Source organism: Palaemon carinicauda, chromosome 1, assembly GCF_036898095.1.
Source record: "Palaemon carinicauda isolate YSFRI2023 chromosome 1, ASM3689809v2, whole genome shotgun sequence".
NCBI classification, from domain to species: domain Eukaryota; kingdom Metazoa; phylum Arthropoda; class Malacostraca; order Decapoda; family Palaemonidae; genus Palaemon; species Palaemon carinicauda.
Window position 1 is genome coordinate 86,085,915 of NC_090725.1, and position 23,398 is coordinate 86,109,312.

Sequence of the window (23,398 nt, forward strand, 5' to 3'; positions counted from 1 at the left end):
ATGATGGGTGTTTTGTCTTGTCTAGTTATAACCAGAAAGGTGCCAATTAGGATATTATTGACATTATATATTTCATTTCAAAGGAAGTTTTTGTAACATATATCACAAAAACTATACCAGACTAAATAATTTGCGCTACTGGTGTTTTCTGTGTATAAAGTTATTGTTACATTTCAGGCCATAACTAGAAAAGTAAGGCGAATTTTAGCATAATACTTCGTGCACACATTCTTGAATGCTCTACGAAGCCATAGAATTTTTTTCAGAAAATCGAATATGTTTCATATTTTTTCTGTATTTTAGGCGGCCGATCCCCTTAAGTGTTAATTATTTCTGCCATTTTTTTATTTCGTAAAGTTTAAGTGTTAATGTGTTAAGTGTGTAAATTATTGTACGTAGTCTGTCACTTGTTACGTTTTCTGCTTTATGCCAACCTTCTCTGCCGCGACTTCACTATCGGACATCATCTCAATCAAAAGGTAAGTTTCAACTTTTTTGTTAATTAACTGTATCTTATTTTTCAGGGTATCAACCCTTAATTTAGGTGTACAGGTAACAATACACCTTCACTGATCCAAATGCCTTACATACAGTACCGTAACTTTTATACAGTAGTAAAGAAAACGGACCGTTTTCTTAGGGCTTGGAGGGGATAACTAGGCTATAACTACATTATTGAATAATCTCATGGTGGTTTCTGGAATGGATTAGGCTGTTTTTAACAGTTGGGTTGATTATTGAATGATAGAAATGGCTGCATTGCAGGTTTATTACTACAGTTTAGCATGTTTATGAAAGAAAAGGTGTCTTATAGTAAGGCTTGGAACGGATTAGGCTATTTACATGTAAAACGCCACTCAGTACAGTCTACGAAAAAATCAGCATACAAAACCGTATCCTGTATGGATTACTTTCGTATGCTGAGGCATCACTGTATTACAGTACAATAATTAATTCATACTTGCTCATCCTTCCTCATCCTATTTTCTCTATTTTCTTGAGTATGCATGGTTATGGCCAAGGTGTTAATCATGATAACTCTCTAGCTACTCGTTGTTGCTGATTCTTTTGGATTTTTACCTACAATACACGCATTGTCCATATTACAGATTAAATGGTATGTTTTAATATCCACCATTATAGAAGTACACGATCACATTGTGGGAATCAGCTCCAAGAAGTTCTGAGTGAATGAGAGTGTATGATCTGATTTGAACTTTGTACAGGTAATATTGCTGGACCTCTATAATCCATTTGCAATTACAGTACAGTATATACTGTACCTATTTAATAAAAAGGGATTTTGAAGAAGGAAAAATCTATTTCTGGGGAGAGACCTGTGGCGCCCGGTGAAAAGGAGTCCTTCTAATATACCTTTTCTGATAAAACCTTCCAATTATACCAGAGAAAGATAAAAGCATGGAATGCAGAGGTTACTACCCTCGCGCGAGCACCTTGTGGGCGCGTGAAAGCCACTATTCACAGGCTGTCTTCCATTTAGTTAATTCCTTCGTCAAAGGGATGGGCCGATACAGAGGCACCAGCCAATCTACCAGAGTCACGCCACCCACGCCCCGACGCGAGCGCCATTTGAACAACATCCTTCTGTATTGGACATGATGGCTTGGAAAGGAAAGGGTGGGGTCGTGCAAAGGAATAGGGAAGGGTTTCACCGGGCGCCACAGGTCTCTCCCCAGAAATAGATTTTTCCTTCGTCAAAATCCCTTTTCTGGGTCGACCTGTGGCGGCCGGTGAAAATGTACCAGAGAATGCCTTCCAAGCCCAATAATAATTAGTAATGAGGGGAGAGAAAAAACACCATGTAAGGAGAACCATATATTATATTAAGGTAAGTAAGCATGAATCATAAACTAGTCACAGGACATAGTGAGCAAAAGGCTAAACAAACATGATAACAAGGAAACCTCCGAGTATCAGAGCACAACAAGCAACAAAACTGACATGGCTAAGAATATCCCAACACTAAATTACGGTAAACACATTAAAAGTTAAAATCATCTTAACCTAATATGTAATAAACTAGGACTAACGAACCACCAAGGAAGCGGCGTCGTGGTGCGAGTGGTGGTAGGAGGGAGAAGAAAAGAGATGGATGAAAGGAAGAACAAGAGATCACTGGGGAGAGATACGGCTCCCAGCTGCAACCATTGGGTATTTAAGGGCCTGTAAGTTCTTTAGATAGTGGCGTTTGAAGACCATAGGAGATTTCCAACCCGTGTACTTTTTAAGGTCATCAAAGTCCATATTTTGGAAATAATTGATGGAGGTAGCTACTGACCGGATATCATGAGCATGGGGAAATGATCCCGGATTGGCTTCTTTAATGAAGTATAGGATCTGTTGCCTAATACCCTGTATGGAAATGGTACCTCCTTGTTCTCTGATAAACAAGGGGCCAGACGATCGGGTAGCAGTCCTGGCTAAAAAGGCCCTGAGAGTAGTGACTGGACATAGAGAAGTATCTTGAAGAAGAGGAATAATCTTCCAAGGGGACCACCTATTTTGGGGGTCTTCATTTTTAGCTAGGAACGCCCTGTCTGGAGAAAGAAGTACTTCACCTGAAGGGAGGAAATCCATGTTTTCTGAGTTTCGTGAGAGAGCTGCTAGTTCTGAGATTCTAGCACCCGAGGCCAAAGCTGTTAGAAATAAAGTCTTCCTAAGAAGAGTGATATAGGAGCAGGATTCGTTGTCCGTGTCGGAGGCAAGTTTGAGGACATGACCAAGAGACCTTTTGTGGGCGAACCGAAGGTCGAAGCCTAGCACATGCTTTTGGAATAGACGAGAAATAAGAATCCGCCAGGTTAATGTTAAACCCAACCAGGAAGACTTTCTTCAAAGCTAACTTAATGGTGGTTATAGTGCTAGCTGCTAGGACTTTGTCAAATATGGACCTAAAGAAGGAGATGGCTAAATTAGGAGTCATAACCGAATGGTCTGAATTCTTTAAGAAATCTGCTAGTTTCTTAACTGCCGAATCATATTGGCGAATCGTTGAGTCCCTTTTGTCTGATTCTATGAAGAGGACATTATCCGGGTTGATGTTTGCATCCTTACGAGCCGCAAACTTCATGAAATCCACAAAGTTAGGGTTTTGGCTATCCTTGAGGAATCTGACACAGTCCGAGTTTGGACCACTTGGGTCAGTTTGGGGAATGGGATCCGGAAGGGACGGAGTTTCAACTCGAGGAGGAGAGGAAACCAACTGCTCTTTGGCCAGTGAGGTGCCACTAAAGCCACTGCCCCGTGGAAGGAGCGGAGTTTGTGTAAGACTTTCAGTAGAAGATTCACTGGAGGGAATAAGTAGATCTTCTGCCAATGGTTCCAATCCAGGGTTAATGCATCCATGGCATAAGCCTGAGGGTCCAGGTTCGGGGTCACATAACATGGGAGTTTGTGATTGAGTTGGGTCGCGAATAGATCTACCTGGAGACCTGGAACTAGCCTGAGTATCCACCGGAAGGAGTGTATGTCCAGGGACCATTCTGATTCCAGTGGTTTTGTCCTGGATAATGAGTCTGCTATCACATTCTGGACTCCTGCTAGGTGAGTTGCTGACAGGAACCAGTCTTTGTCGGCTGCCAAGGCGAAGATAGTGACCAGGATCTGATTCAGGTTGGGTGACTTGGATCCCCCTCTGTTGAGGCAGTGGACTACGGCTGTGCTGTCTGAGACTACTCTGATGTGGGTCGACCTCGGAGGAGAGATTCTCTTCAGGGTCAAGAACACTGCCATGGCTTCGAGAACATTGATATGGAACTGCTTCATGGCGGGTGACCAAGAGCCCTGAAACATCTGATGTTGGGAGTAACCCCCCCATCCACTCAGAGACGCGTCGGTATGAATTGTCACTTGTGGAGAGGGGAACTGTAGAGGAACCGATTTGGAGAGGTTCCTCCGTTCGGACCATGGTCGTAGTCTCATTTTTAAGACAGAGGGGATCTTCGAGATCTTGTCTCTTAAAGGTATTGTCGCTCTCTTTCTCCAAACTCGATTGATGTCTTTGAGTTTGGCTTTTAATAGGAGATCGGTCAGTGAGGCAAATTGGAGAAGGCCGAGGATTCGTTCTAAAGCTCTTCTGGACACCTGTTTGTGTTTGAGAAAGTTCCTGACCTTGGAAGCTATCTCCCTTACCTTCTTGGGAGGAAGGGAGAGCCTGTGCTTTGAAAGGTCCCACCGGATGCCTAACCATTCGAAGTGGCTTGATGGTTGTAGGCGAGACTTTCGGAGATTGACTTGGAAGCCCAGTTTGGCGAGAAAGTGGATTACCTTCGACGTAGCTCTGTTGCATTCCTGGGTCGACTGGGCCCAAATGAGCCAATCGTCCAGATAGGCGATGATCTGTATCCCTTGGTTTCTGAGTTGTTCGAGCACCGTCTCCCCCAGTTTCGTGAATATCCTGGGGGCAATGCTGAGACCGAAGGGCATGACTTTGAATGCAAAGGCTTTCTTGCCGAGACGGAAGCCTAGGTAAGGAGAGAAGTTTCGAGCTACTGGGACATGATAATAGGCGTCGGTAAGATCAATAGAGGTGGTGACGGCCCCACGGGGAAGTAAGGTCCGTACCTGAGAGATTAGTCAGCATACGGAACTTGTCGCAAAGGATGTAAGAGTTTAGTTTCGACAAGTCCAGAACTACCCTCAACGCCGACGAGTCTTTCTTCGGGACTGTAAACAGGCGGCCTTGGAATTTCAGGGATCGAACCCGTTTGATCGCTTTCTTCTTGAGTAACTCTGTGGTTTACTCTTCCAGGATGGGAGTGGGTCTCTGGAAGAAGGTCACTGGTGGAGGAGGAGATCCCTGTGACCATTTCCAACCCAAGCCCTTGGATATTATGCTGTGAGCCCATGGACTGAAGGTCCAATGGTCTCGGAAGTGATAAAGTCTCCCTCCTACCGGCATCACATCATTGGGAGGGAGTGAACCTAGGTCCCCTCCCTCCACGGGCACCCCTTTCTTTAGGTCCGCCTTGTTGGCGGAACTGTCCTCTACCTCTGAAGCTTCCTCTCTGGTGTCCACGAAAGGAACCGGAGGATTCGTAGGTAGGGTTGTATGCAGGAGAGGACATCCAAGAGGGGTTGGGCTGTGTACCAGGGGGAGCAGTGAGGTAGACTACTTGCTGAGGGGGAGCCGGTTGTTGAGAAGTCGAAGCAGAGGAAGACTGTGTCGACAAGTTACCCCGGACCGTCTTGTAGGGAATAAACCTCTGCTTCTTCTTGAAGAACGTCTGTTTCTGGGATTCGATCCTCCTTTTGGCTGAGAGACCCCACCTTACTTGCAAATTTTGGTTTGCCCTTGCCGCGTCCTGAAGAACCTTATCAACTTCGTTCTGAGGGAAGAAGTTCTTACCCCAGCAGGAGGACGCTATCAGCCTATTCGGTTCATGTCTGATGGAGGCCTCAGACAGAACGAACTTCCTGCAACTAACTCGAGCCGACCAGAAGTCATGGAGGTCTATTTGGTAGGACAGCAGCAGGTTCTTTGTGACGACTTTGAACAGCGTTTCCTCTGGGTAAACCGATGCTAGGGACTCTATGGAGGTGATGGAGTGGAGGGACCTAGCTAGTCTATTACGGGTCTCGAACTCAGTTTTGAGAAGACTCTCTAGTAATCTGGGGAGCTTCTCAGAGAAAAGAGTAGAGGCACAGTCCGGGTCTAGCTTCCCCACTGTGAAGGTAGAAGACGCGTCGTCCCAGGTTGCAGAGGTACCCGGAATAAGCAATGAGGTGAGGTCCGTCTCCTTGAGAGCCGGCATGGAAGAGCCTTCCTTGATGGCCTGTATTGTCAGCTCTGTGATTTTGTCTATGAGCGGCAAAGAGATGGAGGCCGCTGTCGTAAAAATAGTGTAGGCACCTTTGTGTGGGGTGAGCTTGGAGTTAATACACCCCACTCTGATAGAGTTCTGGCCCAGATAGCCTGGGCCTGCTCTTTCGGAAATATCACTGTTTTCTTCGGTACCTTGTCCATACGGACCAATGCATGTTCCTTTAAACGTATGAAGCCATTGAATGGGAATTCTAGCCCCGGGGGTTAGAACTCCAGGTCCTCTAGAGGGCGGGTGCCTATGCCCTCCAGAGTTAGGGAAACATCTAAGAATGGGACATGCAAGGCAAACCGCCAAGGATTGTTTTTATCGAAGGGAGGAAGCTTCGATGCGTCTGGGGCGGAAGGAGGAGGAAGCTGAGTTCCGGAGCGGATCAGAGTAGCCACCATATCCTTAATCTCTGTCATCGCCCCAGACTGATGTTGAATTTGTTCTCTGACGATATCCCTGACCAGTTCGATGGGGAAGACATCGCCCCAGGGTACCTGAAAGCCACTCGTTGGTGGTGTCTTGGATTTGGTAGACTTGGACTTCTTAGGAGTCGTGGTTTTACGGGGAGCAATATGAATATCAGGAGCCGTCGAGGGTCCGGGGACCGGTGACGTTGATATTGGCAAAGCTGAAGACTTATAAAAGCGTAGTGGCTTCACCTTGGGTCATACGGGGACAGAGGGATCCCGAGGAGAAGCCTTAGGCTTATCAAAACCGAGAAAGGAAGAGGTAGAAGAAGGAGTAGGAGAGAAAAGGGTTTCCACTAACTCGGCACCACTTACCTGCTCGTCCATGGGTTCTACGTCTATATCTAGATCTGCCACGTCCAGCGGTACGAGGGGTTCGTCCTCCGCGGAAATGGTTGCTCTGACTTCTTCAATTAAGGGGGCAGCAACTTCAGGAGAGACTGCTGCAGTAATCGAGCCTGGGAAGAGACGGGAGGCCATGTCTCCATCGAGGAGATAGGGTGCGCCAGACGGGGCATTCCTGCCGAAGCCCGACACCCAAGGACGAAGAGCAGCCCTTGCTGACCGAAGAGAGTCATCATCGGCCTGAAAGATTTGTAGTGATTAGTGATGCAGGAGGGGGATTGCTCTCCAAAATATACCGTGTATGTCATATTAATGGCCAAATTACTGTCTGCCAAAGATAAATAAGGAACAAAAGGAAAACCCACTTACATCATCGTTCAGTAGTATTGAAGACAACTCGTAACAGAGCGAGCACAAATCCGGGAACCAAACCATATACGGGGCTTGTCCCGGTTCCCGGATAAAGGAGATGGCGCAGTGTGCGTGGGACCGACAGAGGTCATGCCCAACGGGGTCGTTGAACGAGGCAGGGCATCTTGGGCAGCACAACGGACCTTCTGTAAAAGAAAGGAGACATAAGTCTTGATGTTCCTTGAAACTCTGGTAAGGGGTTAAAAACCCTACTAACAGAGCTTAGTCTAATGCAATATTGGTGCTTAAGGAAATTCAGTGAGTGAGAGCCGGAGCTCCATATTAAAACACATTAAATATAAAAGCACCAGCAATGGCAATGGGGCTGTATCATTCTAAAAGTGATAATAATGAAATAAGAATAAATAATCTAAAGCAATCTGCCGACCTCTGAGGGTCGGGGAAGCAGTGACAGGCCCGTAAAATAAATATAAAACACAAGCCGTAGCTAAAGGCAAGGCTAATATAAGTGTGAAGTGTATTGGCGATCTCCGGTGAAGCCGGAGGTCGATGAAAGGTCCTGAATAATTCAATTGTGAATAATAATTCAATTGTGAAATTTATAAAACACAAGCCGTAGCTAAAGGCTAAGGCTAACATAATAGTAAAGCGTATTGACGATCTCCGGTGAAGCCGGAGGTCGATGAAAGGTCCTGAATAATTCTATTGTGAATAATAACTCAATTGTAATAACAATGGATATTTGTGTGGATATGGCCGTGGCCTGAGACCGGAGTAAGGGCCACCGGAGGGTCGTATCTAAACAATATGAAGCCCGTCCCAGAGGGTTGTAATTAAACAATATATATATATAACAATAGTTCCAAAGTCATTGAGAATCCCTCATGGCGGAGTAGAACTCAAGGCGGAGTGGAAAAATGTTCAGAACTACTCCCAAGCCGTAACGGGGAGAGGACGGAACTCGGGACCTAATAAATAACGCTAACTATTGAAAAGTAACCAAAACTAAATAACTCGTAAGCTATCATACACCCGTAGAGGGAGGGGTGAGGGAGGGAGAACCCGTTGAACGCACAAAACGGAACACGGGAAATCCGCTCACCCACCTGAGTTAAGAAAGAAAACGAGAGAAAGGGGTAACTCGTGACTGAGAACAGAAAACGGGAACCCCAATCTCTCGCTCTCGTGGTCACAAAATTAGGACTTAATAAGCACACAACACTATTATAAGCGTATAATAATAAAATTGTAACATCAAAATAAGACTACGAACGAAGAATAGCGTCTGCTAAAACCTAAATTAAAGGAAAATAGTCGACTGACGAACGCCTCGGTGGGGCGGGTACTAAACTATAATAAAGCTAGACGCTATTCTTGTTCGCAGACTGGACTTGCTAGCAAAAAGTACCATGGGAATAATAACGATAATAATAATGATGGTTCAAAAAGGCATAAGGCCAGGGACTTAACCAAGAACCTAAGTGACAGAGTACCAAACGGGCAAGACTAAGATGAACTCCCAGCAAGACAAGGGAACAAACAATGGCCGCCGACGGACGGGCCCAGACGGTAATGATAAAACAGACTATACTGGTTAGATGACAAAAGCCCGGTACTACAAAAAGCTGTCAAAACAAACTATGGTACTTAACATTGGAATGGGTGAAGATGGAGCTTCGATCATGACGAAATAAATCCACAAGTGTGAAAAAACGCCGAGAGCACAACAAATTACACACAATTCGAGCAAGTCCAAATAGAAGGATGTTGTTCAGATGGCGCTCGCGTCGGGGCGTGGGTGGCGTGACTCTGGTAGATTGGCTAGTGCCTCTGTATCGGCCCATCCCTTTGACGAAGGAATTAACTAAATGGAAGACAGCCTGTGAATAGTGGCTTTCACGCGCCTTTGCTTTATACACGACACCCACAAGGTGCTCGCGCGAGGGTAGTAACCTCTGCATTCATTCCATGCTTTTATCTTTCTCTGGTATAATTGAAAGGTTTTATCAGAAAAGGTATATTAGAAGGACTCCTTTTCACCGGCCGCCACAGGTCGACCCAGAAAAAAAATTTGCTCAGGAACAAAGACTTGATGTCCAACATTTCAATTCTTAAACTGTTTAATAATTAACTGAATTAAACATGATAAACATATCAAACTAGAAAAGATTAAGGGGTATCATGATTCTAAATGAAAAAGCATATGAGAGCAGTGTTTCTCTTAAAATTTACAATTCATAGTATAAAACATCAAATTCACGTGCAGCAAATATATATAAAGAATTATGTACAATGAAATAAAATATTCTTACCTTTTTACCAAGATCAAATGGGATAACCCTATCATCCTGTGCATGAAGAATGATAATTGGAGCTGTAATTCTAGTTATATGCACATCACTCTTAAATTGTACATCAATATCTTTAAGTGGGTCCACAAATGCCCAATCAAAATATGGCAAGCCCCAAAAGATCTGAAAAGGAATACAAATGCGATAGTACACAAAACAAAATTATCAAATTTAAATACTGTACAAAGGTTTCAAACAAAACAAATTTGTATGTACTGTAATTTGTATTTTTCTTAGCATACAAACCTAGAGATATTTATAAGGGTATACTTTCGGCGTAGCTGAAAGACGAGCCATGATAATTTTATTGAGGGATAACTACCCGATCCGCTAGTTAGCGGGTGGGGGGTGGGGTAGACTGGCTACCTTGCTCACTCGCACCTCTCGGCAGAGTAACCACTTTGCTTTATGGCAGGACTTCTCGGGGGACAGGGTGGCGGGCCAATTTGTATAAATAGCTCCAGGTTTGTATACTAGGAAAAATACAAATTACTTACAAATTTGTTATTTGTTCCGGCGTAGATACAAACCCTCTGCTATCTATAGGGGTGACTTACTCTTAAAAGGGAAGAAGTCCTCACCAACTGGCCTTGGTCATGACCCTGGGTCCTCTCTATTTCGATCTGTGACTGATAGTAGAAGGGACCCTACCCTCGCTAAAATCAAGTGCCGATATATGGTAATGCACTGATAGCAGCCTGTAGAAGCTTGTGTGTGAGTGAAACTAACAGTGTGGCTTATTTTTAACATAGGAACTCGAGTACAGAACCTATTGTTCTTAAGACTTACCCAATACCCTCCTTCAAAAAGGTATTGGGGACGCAAAAAAGTATTCTTCTATACTTAGGAGGCACAAGGGAAATGAGTTTTACCTGCAGCAAGGTGAGGTTAGCTATGCTGAGGCTTGCGGAGCTGTTTTCCCCAGATGGGAGAAGGTGAAAGGAAGAAAGGACCCAGTCGTTTTTACTCATTCACCCCAGACTAATCCGGGTAACCTCAGCTCTCAACTCTCTACTACTTGTCCATCAAGGAGCCTGAAGTGTTTAGACCATTTGTTGTGCAACCACCACAGGACCGATGAAAAAGGTCTCCATGTTCCTGTGAGTTACGTCTTTGCAGGTAGTGGGCCGTGAAGGTCGACTGCACCATGGTGTAGTTTCTTGAACGCCAGGGACGTAGCAACTCAACTGATGGTACGAGTTCTGGGTCTTAGGATGGAGGAGGGTCTAGATTGAGAGCAACCTCAATAGCCTTCCAATCCCAGAGGGGAAGGAGATCCTTGAGATCCTCCTCTTGATCTTCCCCGTGCTGGTCAACAGTGCCGACACACGGGGCGAGCTGGTGTCGTTCTTTTAAGGTAACACTACAGACTCCTCACTGGGTAAAATCCCAGTTGATGGGTCTTCGGTTACTGAACAAAGACACTTTATCCGAAATGGGCTGCACCTAGGGTACAGCACACTCAGATTTTGAGTCTTGGCAATCAACTCAGGGACGCCGCTGAGGATTACTTCTCCCCATCTTCTAGAATAGGAGACGTCAGAAGATAGATCATACAACACACTAACTCTCTTGGTCAAAGCCCAAGTGAGTAGAAAGAACCGTCTTCCATGTAAGGAAGCCATGTGCTGCCTGGCATAAAGGTTCGTAGAGAGGGGCATTCAAGGATTGAAGGACCCAAACCGCGTTCCAAGGAGGAGGTCGAGATCCAACGGGGGACAAGTTATCTCAAACTTTGTATAAGCAAAAGCATCAGTGGGAGAGAATCCCCTTCCACGACATCAGTCACAAAGGATCGAATATTTCGCCTGGAAGACCGACGCTGAAAAGTGTCTGAGGTGCCTAGACATCTTTTCCGCAACTCGTTGTGAAAGGCCTCTCTGAGAGAGGTGGTGTAGGACCGTCCCAGGCATGAAGTCGAAGCAAAAGCTATGGCTTTTGAGTGTTACCATGTGGGTGCATGGAAGATCGTGTAATGGAGAAAGATCCCTCTGAACTCCATCAGGAGCTGCGGGAGGTCTGAGAACCATTCTGCAGGATGCCAAAGCGAAGCTATTGGAGTTATTGATAAGATCTTGCTTATCCTGACTTGGCTGAGGACTTTCACCAGACCGAATGGGGGAAAAAGCGTACACCTCTAAGCTGCCCCACCGATCTTAGAATACATCTTGTTCGAGAGCCTGGTGAACGGTCGAGCGTAAGCTATAATTTCTGGGACGTTGCAAGCATGACCACAGTCGGGGACCTCACAAAATTAAAGTTAAGACTTTGTTGGATACAAGATGATTCAAAGACACTAGGAGCCCACTATCTGAGAGGTCTGTTCAGATTATCTGTAAGCACATTCCTGTACCAGGAATGACACGAGCAGATGGGGGCACCAAGTTGTCCTCTGTCCATCTGAGGCTTCCTACTGCTAGATGGTTCTCTAAGAGAGGTGAATGCTGGTACCTTTTTGAATTGGGCCAACGCACGAGGATAAAATGGTGTGACATATGCGCCCCCCCCCCCTCTTTTTGAGGCATTAAAGAGAGCATCAGACTAGAGGGGAGACGAGAAGATAGGCCTCTTTGCAGAAGCTCTCATCTGCCACCCACCATCCGCGGTTCGTCCAGCGGGAGGAAGGGGGGGGTTGCATAGCAATAAACCCATCTCGAGGTGATATGAGACATGCAACTATTTGCACGTTCTTGCAATGAAGGGGAGGAGCCTGTCCACCCTCCAACTGTCACCAATATTGTGTGGTTTGGCCGAATAAGCCCGATACCCAACAGTAAACCAGTTAATCAGTACAACTTATGTTATAAAAGTGAATCTCCATAGAGATCGCCTTCTGCTCAAGTGACCGGACGGTAATTACCGAACGCATCCAACCAACCCCAAGAGGAGATCGAGATGTAGATTGTTGGATGGGTAATAACCATAAGTCTACTACTACGTAGTAGCACCGAACTGTGAGCATGACAAGCATACATGCGTAGCTCAAGTTAAAGTTGTGTCCGGAACTCGGTTGGCGTAATGGACACTACTTTTTAGGACGAAAACGTTCGTACTGTACTTCTCCGTCTCCGATCGGTAAAAGAGCATTAGTATTGAATGTTCCCTACTAGGGGACGGATATGCTTATTAGAAGTTTCTGGTCAGAGTCATTGTAGGAAACTAAGACTTCCGGTCGGGAGAAAGGAAAAAATGCCTATAAGAAGGCAGAACGTAAATGCCGTATGACTGGTTACAGGAAAGTAGCCAAGTAATGTACTGAATAACCTGGTTTCAGTAAGGGATATAGCTATACAACTTAATAGAACGGAGTTCTGATTGCAAGATGTATATAGCCCTTATTGGCAGAAAGCTGGCTTGCACGCATATGTGCTTGTCCATCTGCGCTAGCGCATGCGTAATCTCTACATCCAGGAAACGTTTGCAACGAATCCGGTTGCGGGAATAATGTATGTGCGACGAATCCGGTTGCGGGAATAATGTATGTGCGACGAATCGCAACATTATTGCCCAAGGAATTTTTTATCGTTGACTTAACTAATATTTTTCTGAATGAGAGCGCAAATGTTCTCAAACAAAATATACAGTTATAGAAGCGATCATTTCTCCTTTGGTTTGCCCCTCCTCTTTATGGGAGGGGCTAGTCAGTGTTCATACACAGACATGGATGTCTGGTTCCCCGTAGGCGGGGTTTGAAACGAAGGTAAACGTAATGAAAGGCTGCCCACGCTGTTTCTATTTTTCTTAAATGTCAGCTAACATTGTTCCTTCAGGACTAATTGTTCGAGACAATAACTCTGTAAAGGTAAAATAAAAAGTCTCAGAAGCCTATCGTATAAAACGGTAAGTCGTCGTACCCAAGGTACAATGACGGGAGCGGCTGACTCAATCAAACGGAAGAACCCGAGTTTATGACAATAACTTCACGGTTTTGTCTTGGCTAGAGCGCATGTTCCGGGAATGCTTATGGCCTTTATGAAATTTTAACAACACCCGTTTAAGTTCTGTAAAACTTCTCAGGAACGAGTCTCCCGAAAAGGGCAAAGTCATGTATATGGGAGTTTGCTTCAACAAGACCAGACATAGATTGCCATCGACCGCTTACCCAACGGAGTTGCCATCGAACGCTTTCTCACTAGCGAGAAGACTACCGTCTAATTCAGGCAAGGCCTGCCACGGGAAATGGACTAAAATGAAAAGAATTTTTCGTTCTCCGTTAATTTCCGTCCCAGCAGTAGAGGGTTTCTTGATGACGAGAAAATATAACCAGCCGCCTGGTAATCCAACCACTACTGTAGATGTGGGAGGGTGGAGGGAAGATGATGGTGGTTCATTCGAAAACTAAAGGATCGGTGCTGGCAAGACCAGCCTAGCTCACAGTGATCAGCTGGGAGTGTAGAGTGACGTAACAAGTCACGCTACACCGGAAAGATCCATCCCCCCTCCCGTACAGGGGGGAGGTCAACTATAGAGTTATTAAAACAAACTCTGGATCGCGGGAATCGAGAGATTCGGCATGACGAGAACCTAGAGGTTCTGTATTTATTTAGTGGATTCCTTTCTCACGCCTCTAAGGGATCGTGAATCTATTTCGCGTGACCCTTAGGGACTGTTGTGACGAGAACCCGCAGGAACTCTGTCGCTGATTCCTGATGGAATCTTCAGGAATCGTGTCGTGTGAACCCACAAGGGTTCATGCGACCATAAGCATGATCAGAACCCAAAGGCACTATGTCATAGTTACCTGTAGGGAGACGGAAACCTTTAGGCAGCAGGTATCCCTCAAGGTTTAGGAACCTCGGCAGATTCCTCAACCCTCTTGCCTGAGGGAAGCTTCCTGGAAGGCAGGATCGGCACAGGCTTACCCTTAGGGATAGGGGAGAATGGTATTTTGTCCGAGGACGAGGTAGCCACCAAAGAGAGGCAGTTTTGGGGCAACAACAGAGGATCGTGAACCACAATCGCGCGCTTTATCAGAACTCGCGTGGCTAGGAACCTCATCACAAGTTCCTGTTGGGTTGCGCGCGCCTGAGGATTCAGCATAGAGTTGATCGCGCGCGCCAAGATGGCTGCGCGTGCTGAGAAAGTTGAGCGCACCAGGGAGGCCGGGCATGCCGAGTTGCTCATGCGCGCCGAGATGGTTTCGCGTGCTAAGCTGTTCGCGCACTTCAACATAGCGCTGATTGCTCGTGCCTAGTTGTTCGTGCGCAAACTCTCAGCACGACGAGAGTCTGAGAACTCTCTGTCGTGACTAGTTTCACGAGAACCAGAAGGTTCAGCGTGATCGCGTGAACCCCTATAAGTCGCGCGAGCGTGAACACTCAACACGACAAGAGTTCGAAAAATCTCTGTCATAAGAGTAAGACTCTTGATGACGAGGGTCACGAGAACCCGAAAGTTCAGCGTGTTCTGTGTTGCGAGACCCAAAGGGTCAGCGCAACGAGAAACCAAAGTTCCTCTGTCACGAGACACAGAAGTGTCAGCGTGACTAAAGGTACAAGAACCAGGGTTCAGTGTAGCGTTAGGCACGAGAGCCTACAGGCTCAGCGATACCAATGTTACGAGTGTAAACTGTGTTGCGAGACCCCGAAGGGTCAGCGCAATGGGAAACCTAAGTTTCCCTGTCACGTGACACCGAAGTGTCAGCGTGACTACAGGCACGAGAGCCTGAAGGCTCAGAGTAACCTGTGTTGCAAGGCCCCAAAGGATAACGCGACGGGAAACCGAAGTTTCCATTTCACGAGACACCGAGGGGTCAGCGTGACTGATGGTACGAGAGCCCAAAGGATCAGCGTAATCATCGTTACGAGAGCCCGAGGCCTCAGTGTAACTGAAACCCAAAGTTCCAAGTCGCATGAACTCGTAAGTCCAGCGTGACAGAGGCCCGAAGGACTCCTAAGGTCATGAGAACCCGTAGGATCAACAAGACGAGAGCCCAAAGGCTCACAATCACCACAAGGAGAACTAGAAGGTTAAAAAGTCTCCTCCCAGCACAAGGAGGAGAACGTCCAGGATAGAGAGGGGTCACAAACCCTTCCATCCTACGATCCTCCGGAGAAGAACGCAGAGCAGACTACGCCCAAGGGGGGGGGACTGATCCAGATCTAAAGATAAATCCTCCACAGGGGAGGTTTGTTCTCCCGAAGGAGAACATCGCTTAAGATAAGGCTCTCGCTACGCCCCTAGAGGAGAACCATAAGTATAAGAGGGGACTGCTGATGCCCAGAGGCAGTCTTCTCTCGAGAACGAGAGACTCGTTCCCCCGAAGGGGAAACCTGCTTCGAAGAAAGTTCTGCCACTGCCCCTGGTGGATCAGCAAACTCCTACAAGTTTTCCCTCGCGAACGAGAGGAAAATTTTCCCAAAGGAGATCGCCTAGAACAAGCTTTCTCCCAGCCCTATGGGGAACAAAAGTAGGCGTACGACATATGTTGTTCACTGAACAACTATCTCGCAAGCAAAAGAGTTCTCCTGAAGGAGGACATCGCCTAAGACAAGATTTCTCCCAGCTCTATGAAAAAAAAAGCGTAGGCGTAATAATCTCTCCCTCGCAAACGAGAGAGAAGTCCTCCTGAAGGAGGACATCGCCTAAGACAAGCTTTCTCCCAGCTCTATGAGAAAAAAGAGTAGGCGTAATAATCTTTCTCTCGCGAACAAGAGAGAAGTCCTCCCGATGGAGGACATCGCCTAAGACAACCTTTCTTCCAGCTCTATGGAAAAAAAGCGTAGGCGTAATAACCTCTCTCTCTCGCAAACGAGAGAGAAGTCCTCCTGAAGGAGGATATTGCCTTAGACAAGCTTTTTCCCAGCTCAATGGGAAAAAGCATAGGCGTAACAATCTCTCTCGTGAACGAGAGAGAGAAGTTCCCGTCGAAGGAGGAACAAGCCTTAGACTTGCTTTTCCTCAGCTCAAGGGGAAGAAGCACAGTCTTCGGCGACGAGATAGCAGAAGCAAAACTCGTCGAGCTGTTCGCAATTCTTCCCGAAAGAGGGAAGGTTGCCGAATGGCTGAAGTGGGGAAGCTCTCCCTCAGAAGGGGGGCAACCCAACTCCGGGGAAGGTTAACATTCCCTCATAAGGGAAGGTTCTCCAAACCCTGGAGGCGAACCTCCTGGCAGCAAACTATGCTTCCCATCAACAAGCCTTGTTCAAGTTGAAGGTTGACAACGAGTGCTCCTCGTAACATGGGAAGCTCACGAGCTACCACATGAAGCGCAGGATAATGAACAGAGCGGCCGAAGCCATCGGCCTTGTGTTCTACGTCGCTGCTATCTGTAGAAAAGAAAATAAAAGTTGTGATTAATTACAATTCATAACTCCGCTGCACAACATGAACTATTCGGGGAATAAGTCGCCTTCCTTGTAAGATAATTCCTCAAAAGGGAGCTGAACTGTTATAAACTTTAACTCAAGTAATGAAACAAACACACGGGAGTGTTGAGGACCTGCCGACCACCCACGCAGGGGAGGGCGGCAAGGTAGGGGAGTAGTATCAAAACAATGACAACTCCCTTATGGCGTAGACCGCTGGATACGTTGTCAACAGTAATTAAAGTTAAAAGTACAGTATCATAGCAACATAAAAGTATATTTCCATTTATACATAGTGTATATACATGCATATATATGTATAAGATAAATGAAAACACACACAAGAGAAAAAAAAATTAAACAGAAAAACAATCAAGGCTATTCTTTGTGGGAGAGAACGGCAGCATGTCCATTCTCTACCGAGCCAAAAAGTAAAGTGGTTACTCAGCCGAGAGGTGTGAGTGGGCGGGATAGCCAGTCTACCCCAAACCCCACCCGCTAAGTAGTGGATGGGGTAGTTATCCCTCACTAAAATTATCATGGCTCGTCTTTCAGCTACGCCGAAAGTATACCCCTATAAATAGTAGAGGGTTTGTATCTACGCCGGAACAAATAATTTACATAAATGTGACAGTAAAAAAGTCACGATATATTCCAAAAGTTACAATACTCTGCTATACAAAATTACTACTCACATCTTTGTGGATATAACTCAACAATTTCTGGTGCATCATTCAAGTTTGAATAAATGATTACTGTATTGAAAACTCCAAGGGGAATAAAGTTGTTATTCAAATACCCCAAGACTCAAGTAATGGTAGATAAATGGAAACCCCAGATATTCAAAAATATATTAGAATCCTAAAGGAATGTATACTGTGTATGAAACTTAATATGGCAGTAAGCAAGATCCATTTGAGTTGAATAGAATATATGGTACAGTTGGCTTCAAGAATTTTTGAACACATAATGGTAGGCTAAGGAGGCTTCTGATATCATAATCTATCAATGAATTTCCATGTGTGATTAAAAGGACAACAATCAAATGGCATTGTAATTTTAGTCTATATAGTTAGAAAATGGAAAACATATATCACTCCATCAATATACAAAGTTTACTGTCAACTATACCAAGATTCATGAAGGCAATTGTACCATATTTTTTTTCCCTTTTCACTCAATACGGTATCTGAATTATGCCCCCTGTGGCCGCAGGGGCATAAAAACAATTAGAATAGCGCCAACGTATCCCTGCGTGTCGTAAGAGGCGACTAAAAGGGATGGGATGAGGGGGCAGGGAAACCCCTCTCCTGTATTATAATCCTGAGAGACATCAAAAGAGGTGGAGCTGGGGGGAGAGTGTCTGCTCCCCGCACTCTAGTTTTGGGGTGTTTGAATGTGCATGGATGTAGTACAATAGAGAGTAAAAGATGTAAGATTGGAAGTATGTTTAGGAATAAAAGGATGGACATATTGGCTTTGTGTGAGACAAAGATAAAAGGGAAAGGTGAAATGATGTTTGGTGAAATGTCCGGTAGAGTGTCTGGGATTGAAAGGGGAAGAGCAAGAGGTGTGGCTTTATTGCTGAGTGAATGGATGACAGGTAAAGTAGTGGAATGGAAGGAGATATCATCTAGGTTAATGTGGGCGAGGGTTAGGTTGGGTAGAAAATGTTGGGCTTTTGTCAGTGCATATGGGCCAGATTGTGAGAAAAGTGAAGAGCGGAATGAGTTCTGGAATGAATTAACTAGGTGTGTAGGACTGGGTAGAAGGAATTATGTAGTTGTCATGGGTGACTTAAATGCTAGAGTGGGCGCTGGAGAGGTAGAAAATGTCATTGGGAAGTATGGCGTACCAGGTGGAAATGAGAGTGGTGTGAGACTGGTAGATATGTGTGTTGAGCAAGAGATGGTGATAAGTTGTAGCTTTTTCAAAAAGAAAGATAAAAATAAGTATACATGGGTAAGGGTGGCAAATGGAAGAGTGGTAGAAAGGGCGTTAATAGATTATGTGTTGATAACTAAAGAATGTTTGGAAGATTGAAAGACGTGCACGGGTTTTTAGGGGTATGGCTAACGGTATGTCTGATCAATTTTTGGTGGAAGGAAAACTAGTTGTAGCAAAAGAGTGGGGGAATAGAGTAGGTGGATGTAAAAGGGAACTAGTGAGGGTTGAAGAGCTAATAAAACCGGGGGTGAAAAGTAAATATCAAGAAAGGTTGAAAATGGCATATGACGAAGTGGAAGAAAGAAAAACTGGTAATTCAGAGGAGTGGAAGTTAGTAAAAGAAAATTTTGTTGGGATTGCAATTGATGTGTTTGGCAAGAAGTTTGTTGGAGCCAGCATGAGGACGGGCAGTGAATGGTGGAATGAAGGAGTGAAGGTAAAAGGGGAAGAGAAAAATAGGGCATTTGAAGAATGGCTGCATAGTAATAGTGTAGAGAGGTATGAAAGATATAGAGAAAAATGTGGAAGTAAAGCGCAAGGTAAGTGAGGCAAAGTGGGCAGCTGACCTGAGGTGGGGTCAGGGATTGGGTCATTCACATGAAGAGAATAAGAAGTAGTTTTGGAAAGAAGTGAAGAAAGTAAGGAAGGCTGGTTCAAGAATTGAAGAGACAGTGAAAGATAGAAATAGAAGGTTGTTGAAAGGAGAGGAGGCAAGGAAAAGGTGGGCGGAATATTTTGAAAGTTTACCAAATGTTGAGGATAATAGGGAGGCAAATATAATTGCTGTTGCAAGCGTTGAGGTGCCGGTGATGGGAGATGAGAATGAGAGAGAGATTACAAGAGAGGAAGTGAGGAGAGCACTAGATGAAACGAGAGTAGGAAAAGCATCTGGTATGGATGGTGTGAGAGCTGAGATGTTGAAGGAAGGGGGTGTGACTGTACTTGAATGGTTGATGAGATTGTTTAATATGGTATTTTTATTATAAAATAAATTTTTAAATATACTTACCTGGTAGTTACATATATGTATAGCTTAAATCTCGCGTTTCAATGCGGCATGACAAAAAATTCAAATTCGTGGCGATCGCCACCATGACAGTAGGTGGTCATACATGAGTGCCATCTCTTATAGGTTATCAGAACCATTCCCAACATTCTTCAGAAATTCCATCTCTCTGTTTTCAGAGGGGAGGAGGGAGGGCCCTTTTATATATGTAACTACCAGGTAAGTATATTTAAAAATTTATTTTATAATAAAAATACCATTTTTAAATAAATTATGTAACTTCCCTGGTAGTTACATATATATATATAGCTGATTCACACCATTGGTGGTGGGTCGAAAACCTCATCCCATTGGGAATTCGTATAATTATCAATTAGTAGTACTAACAATCTGATTCTAACCTGATAATGAAGCTGGCTTCACAATAATACTGCCTCATTTCGCCTGCATTCCTTAAGAGACTCGGCGATCCACTCAGAGGGCTGTAAAAGTCTCTTGGGGCTGCCACAAGGTCCTAGACCTTAGCGTGGCTAGACCACCACCCTTACAAACCTGGCATAGCCAAGGATACTGATTCTGATGCTCTAAGCTGATAAGGAAGCTGACTTCACAATGATACTGCCTCATTTCGCATGCATTCCTTAAGAGACTCGGCGATCCACTTAGGGGACTGTAAAAGTCTCTTGGGGCTGCCACAAGGTCCTCAACCTTAGCGAGGCTAGACCACCACCCTTGCAAACCTGGCATAGCCAAGGATACTGATTCTGACCACCTACTCCAATTTTTTTTTTTTTTCAAATTAGCTTGAGTTGCATCCCAGACTGACGGAAGGCTGCGACAACCTTCACAGACAACCTGTGAACACATTAAAACTAATATGATTTGCATCCCAGATTGACGGAAAGCTGCGACAACCTTCACAGACAACCTATGAACACAAGTACAAGAAAAAAAGGCAAGGGTATATATTAAGTTATCGGGAAGAGGCAGTAGACCCTTCTCCAACTACGACGCCGGAGGTAATGTACGGACCCAGGGAACAGCAATCCTCATACTGGGTTTGGACATCTTTGAGATAGCAGTCTGTAAAGATTGATTTACTTTGCCAGAAAGTAGGCTCCAAAATTTACTTCATTGACCATTGTGTTTGTAAGCCATAGAAATTGCTACAGTTCTAACCTTGTGTGGTTTTACCTTAAGGATAGAGAAAACTTCTTACTCACAATCCTGGAGAGTTTCTCTTATCAAATCCTTAATGAAAAAAGCCATGGTATTCTTTGATAAAGGCAAAGAGGGCTTTTTAACTGAGCATCAGAGGCTGTCTGTCTGGTCTTTGAAAAGAAAGCCTAGCTGAAGGGAACAAAATGCATTGTTTCCATTAAAACCCACCTTCTTTCTGATGGCTTTTAACTCTCCTATTCTTTTGACCGTAGCCAACGTAATTAGGAAAAGTGTCTTCTTGGTAAGATACTTCCAAGACGCCTTGTCCAAGGGTACAAACCTACTTGAGGTTAAAAAGGCCAGGATTATATCCAGGTTCCACGAGGAGGTTGGATTGTCCTTCCTCTTAGTCATCTCTAAAGATCTAATGAGATCTGAAAGATCCTTGTTACCTCACACGCTAATGTGACGGTTACGAAAGACGGAGGTTAGCATGCTGCAGTAACCCTTGATGGTAGGCACAGCTAGCTTCTCTTTTGTACGCAGATACAACAGAAAACTCCGCTATATTGGCTATAGAGATATTGGTAGAGGAAAGTCTATTATTCCTGCACCACACTCTAATATGTCCCACTCGGATTAGTAAACCCTAATAGTGGTAATGATCTGGGGGTATCTACCAGCCACTCCATCATCTCTGCAACTTAATGTCTCATGGGCCAAAAAGGAGCCATCATGGTCATGTGAACGTTGGGAGAATCACTGAATCTTTTCAGGACTCTGTCCAAGATCTTGAATGGAGGAAAAGCGTACACGTTTAGACCTTCCCAGTTCAGAAGAAAAGTGTCCACTGCAACTGCTTCCTGGTCTGGTGCTGGAGAGCAAAATACCGGCAACCTCTATGTCATTTGTGAGGCGAAGAGGTCTATCGAGTGTTGACCCCACAACATCCAAAGGCTGGTGCACACCTCGTGATGTAGGGTCCACTCTGCAGTAAGAACTTGCCTTCTTCTGCTGAGCAGATCCGTCCTGACGTTTTTCTCCCCTTCTATGAAGTGAGTAATCAGGGCTTGGTTAATGGCCACTAGCTCTTTGATATTCATGTATCATTTCATCTGAGACTCTATCCCCAGACCCCTGTCGAGAATCGTATGCGTCAAACAGGGACGAAATCGACCTCTCTAGTTCAGACAGACCAGACACTTGAAGCGCGCCGTGTGCGCGAACTGAACCGTCTGCTGATTGCTGCGAGGGATCGTCAACCGTAGCCGGGTGACCACCAGGGGAAAGTCCTTGCGACATTTCCGGAGTGCCTTGAGCGCGATCTGAACCGATTATCATCCCTAGAAAAATAAAATTCTGTGGGGGTGTTAGTTAAGATTTGGCCAGGTTACCATCAGACCTAACTGTTGCGTTAAGGGCATTATCCTTTGAAGAGCCTCCAGACACTTTACTTGTGATTCTGCTCTGAGTGGTCAGTCGTGCAGGTACTGGTCCGGGTGTATCGAGATATGAAAATACGCGTCCTGCAGATCCAAAGACACTATCCAGTCTCCCTGTCTGTTGCTTGTAAGGACTGACACTGAAGTTTCCATGGCAAATTTTACTTAGCTGACGAACTTGTACAATGGACTGACGTCCAGAACAGGTTTTCATCCCCCCCCCCCGAGCTTTTCGAAACTAGGAAAAGTAAGTTGTAAAAACCCCTACGAGGAGGTGTCCTCTACCGTTTCTATGACTGATTTCGACAGCATAAGGTTCACTTACTCTTGAAGAGCTGCTGCCTTGTTTCCTGAATGGACTGTTGTCAACTCCAAGGGTATCAACGACATAGGAGGCATAGCACGTCTCACTTCTAGATTCGGTTTGTTGTCTTGGGAATCTGTGAGCTTGACCTCCAGCCCCAATCCTCTGAGTTCCCCTTGAAGGGGCTCTCCCACGAAAGAGCTGACGAGTGGGAAGAGCCTCCTTTTATATCCTTGCTAAAAAGCTAGCTGAGAGGACTTATTTAGCAGTCCTAGAGAAAAATCTTGCGCAGCCTGTTATGTCAGAGCTGTAGACAAATCTTTCCCTAAGTCCGGAGGGAAAAGACGAGTACCTAATCGGAGCAAGTAAAAGTTCAGATCTCTGAACAAGGGACAAACCTGAAGATAAGAAGGAACAACATATAGTCCTCTTTTTAAGAACTCCTGCCGTGAAAAGGGCGGAAAGTTCGATGGAGCCATCCCTCCCGGCCTTATCCAGACAGGCAATCAGATGCATCTGAGCCTCATTCTTAGGGTCCCCGGCTTCTGCGAGAGTTCCGAGAGTACAGTCCGTAAGGCTGAAGACTTTTATTGTCTAAAAAATTCCCTTCAGCAGATGGTCCATTTCAAAATTGGACCACATAATCTTCGACTTGCTCATGTCTGACCTAAGTGAGGAGTCAACAAGTCTGGAGAAGTCTCCCTGGGAGGAGGCAGGAACTCCCAAACCGAGAACTTCCCCCCCAGACGAATACCACACACTAGATCTGGAAGCCAGTCAAGTTTGAGGAAAAGAAAAAGGAGATCTACCCTAGATCCTTTCTCTTGGACATCCATTGGTTGAGAGTTGAGAAAGCTCTCTT

General features: G+C 45.2%; 1 protein-coding gene across 4 annotated transcripts in view; it reads right to left on the minus strand.

Annotated features, from left to right (window-relative positions):
- The window catches only part of LOC137649561 (lysophosphatidylserine lipase ABHD12-like), a 239,341-nt gene that overhangs the window by 78,161 nt on the left and 137,782 nt on the right, over positions 1 to 23,398 (minus strand). For all 4 annotated transcript variants that reach the window (XM_068382557.1, XM_068382550.1, XM_068382564.1 and 1 more), the window contains exon 8: positions 9,331 to 9,492. In XM_068382557.1, coding sequence (XP_068238658.1) covers positions 9,331 to 9,492 — 162 coding nt within the window. The remainder of the gene's footprint in view (positions 1 to 9,330; positions 9,493 to 23,398) is intronic.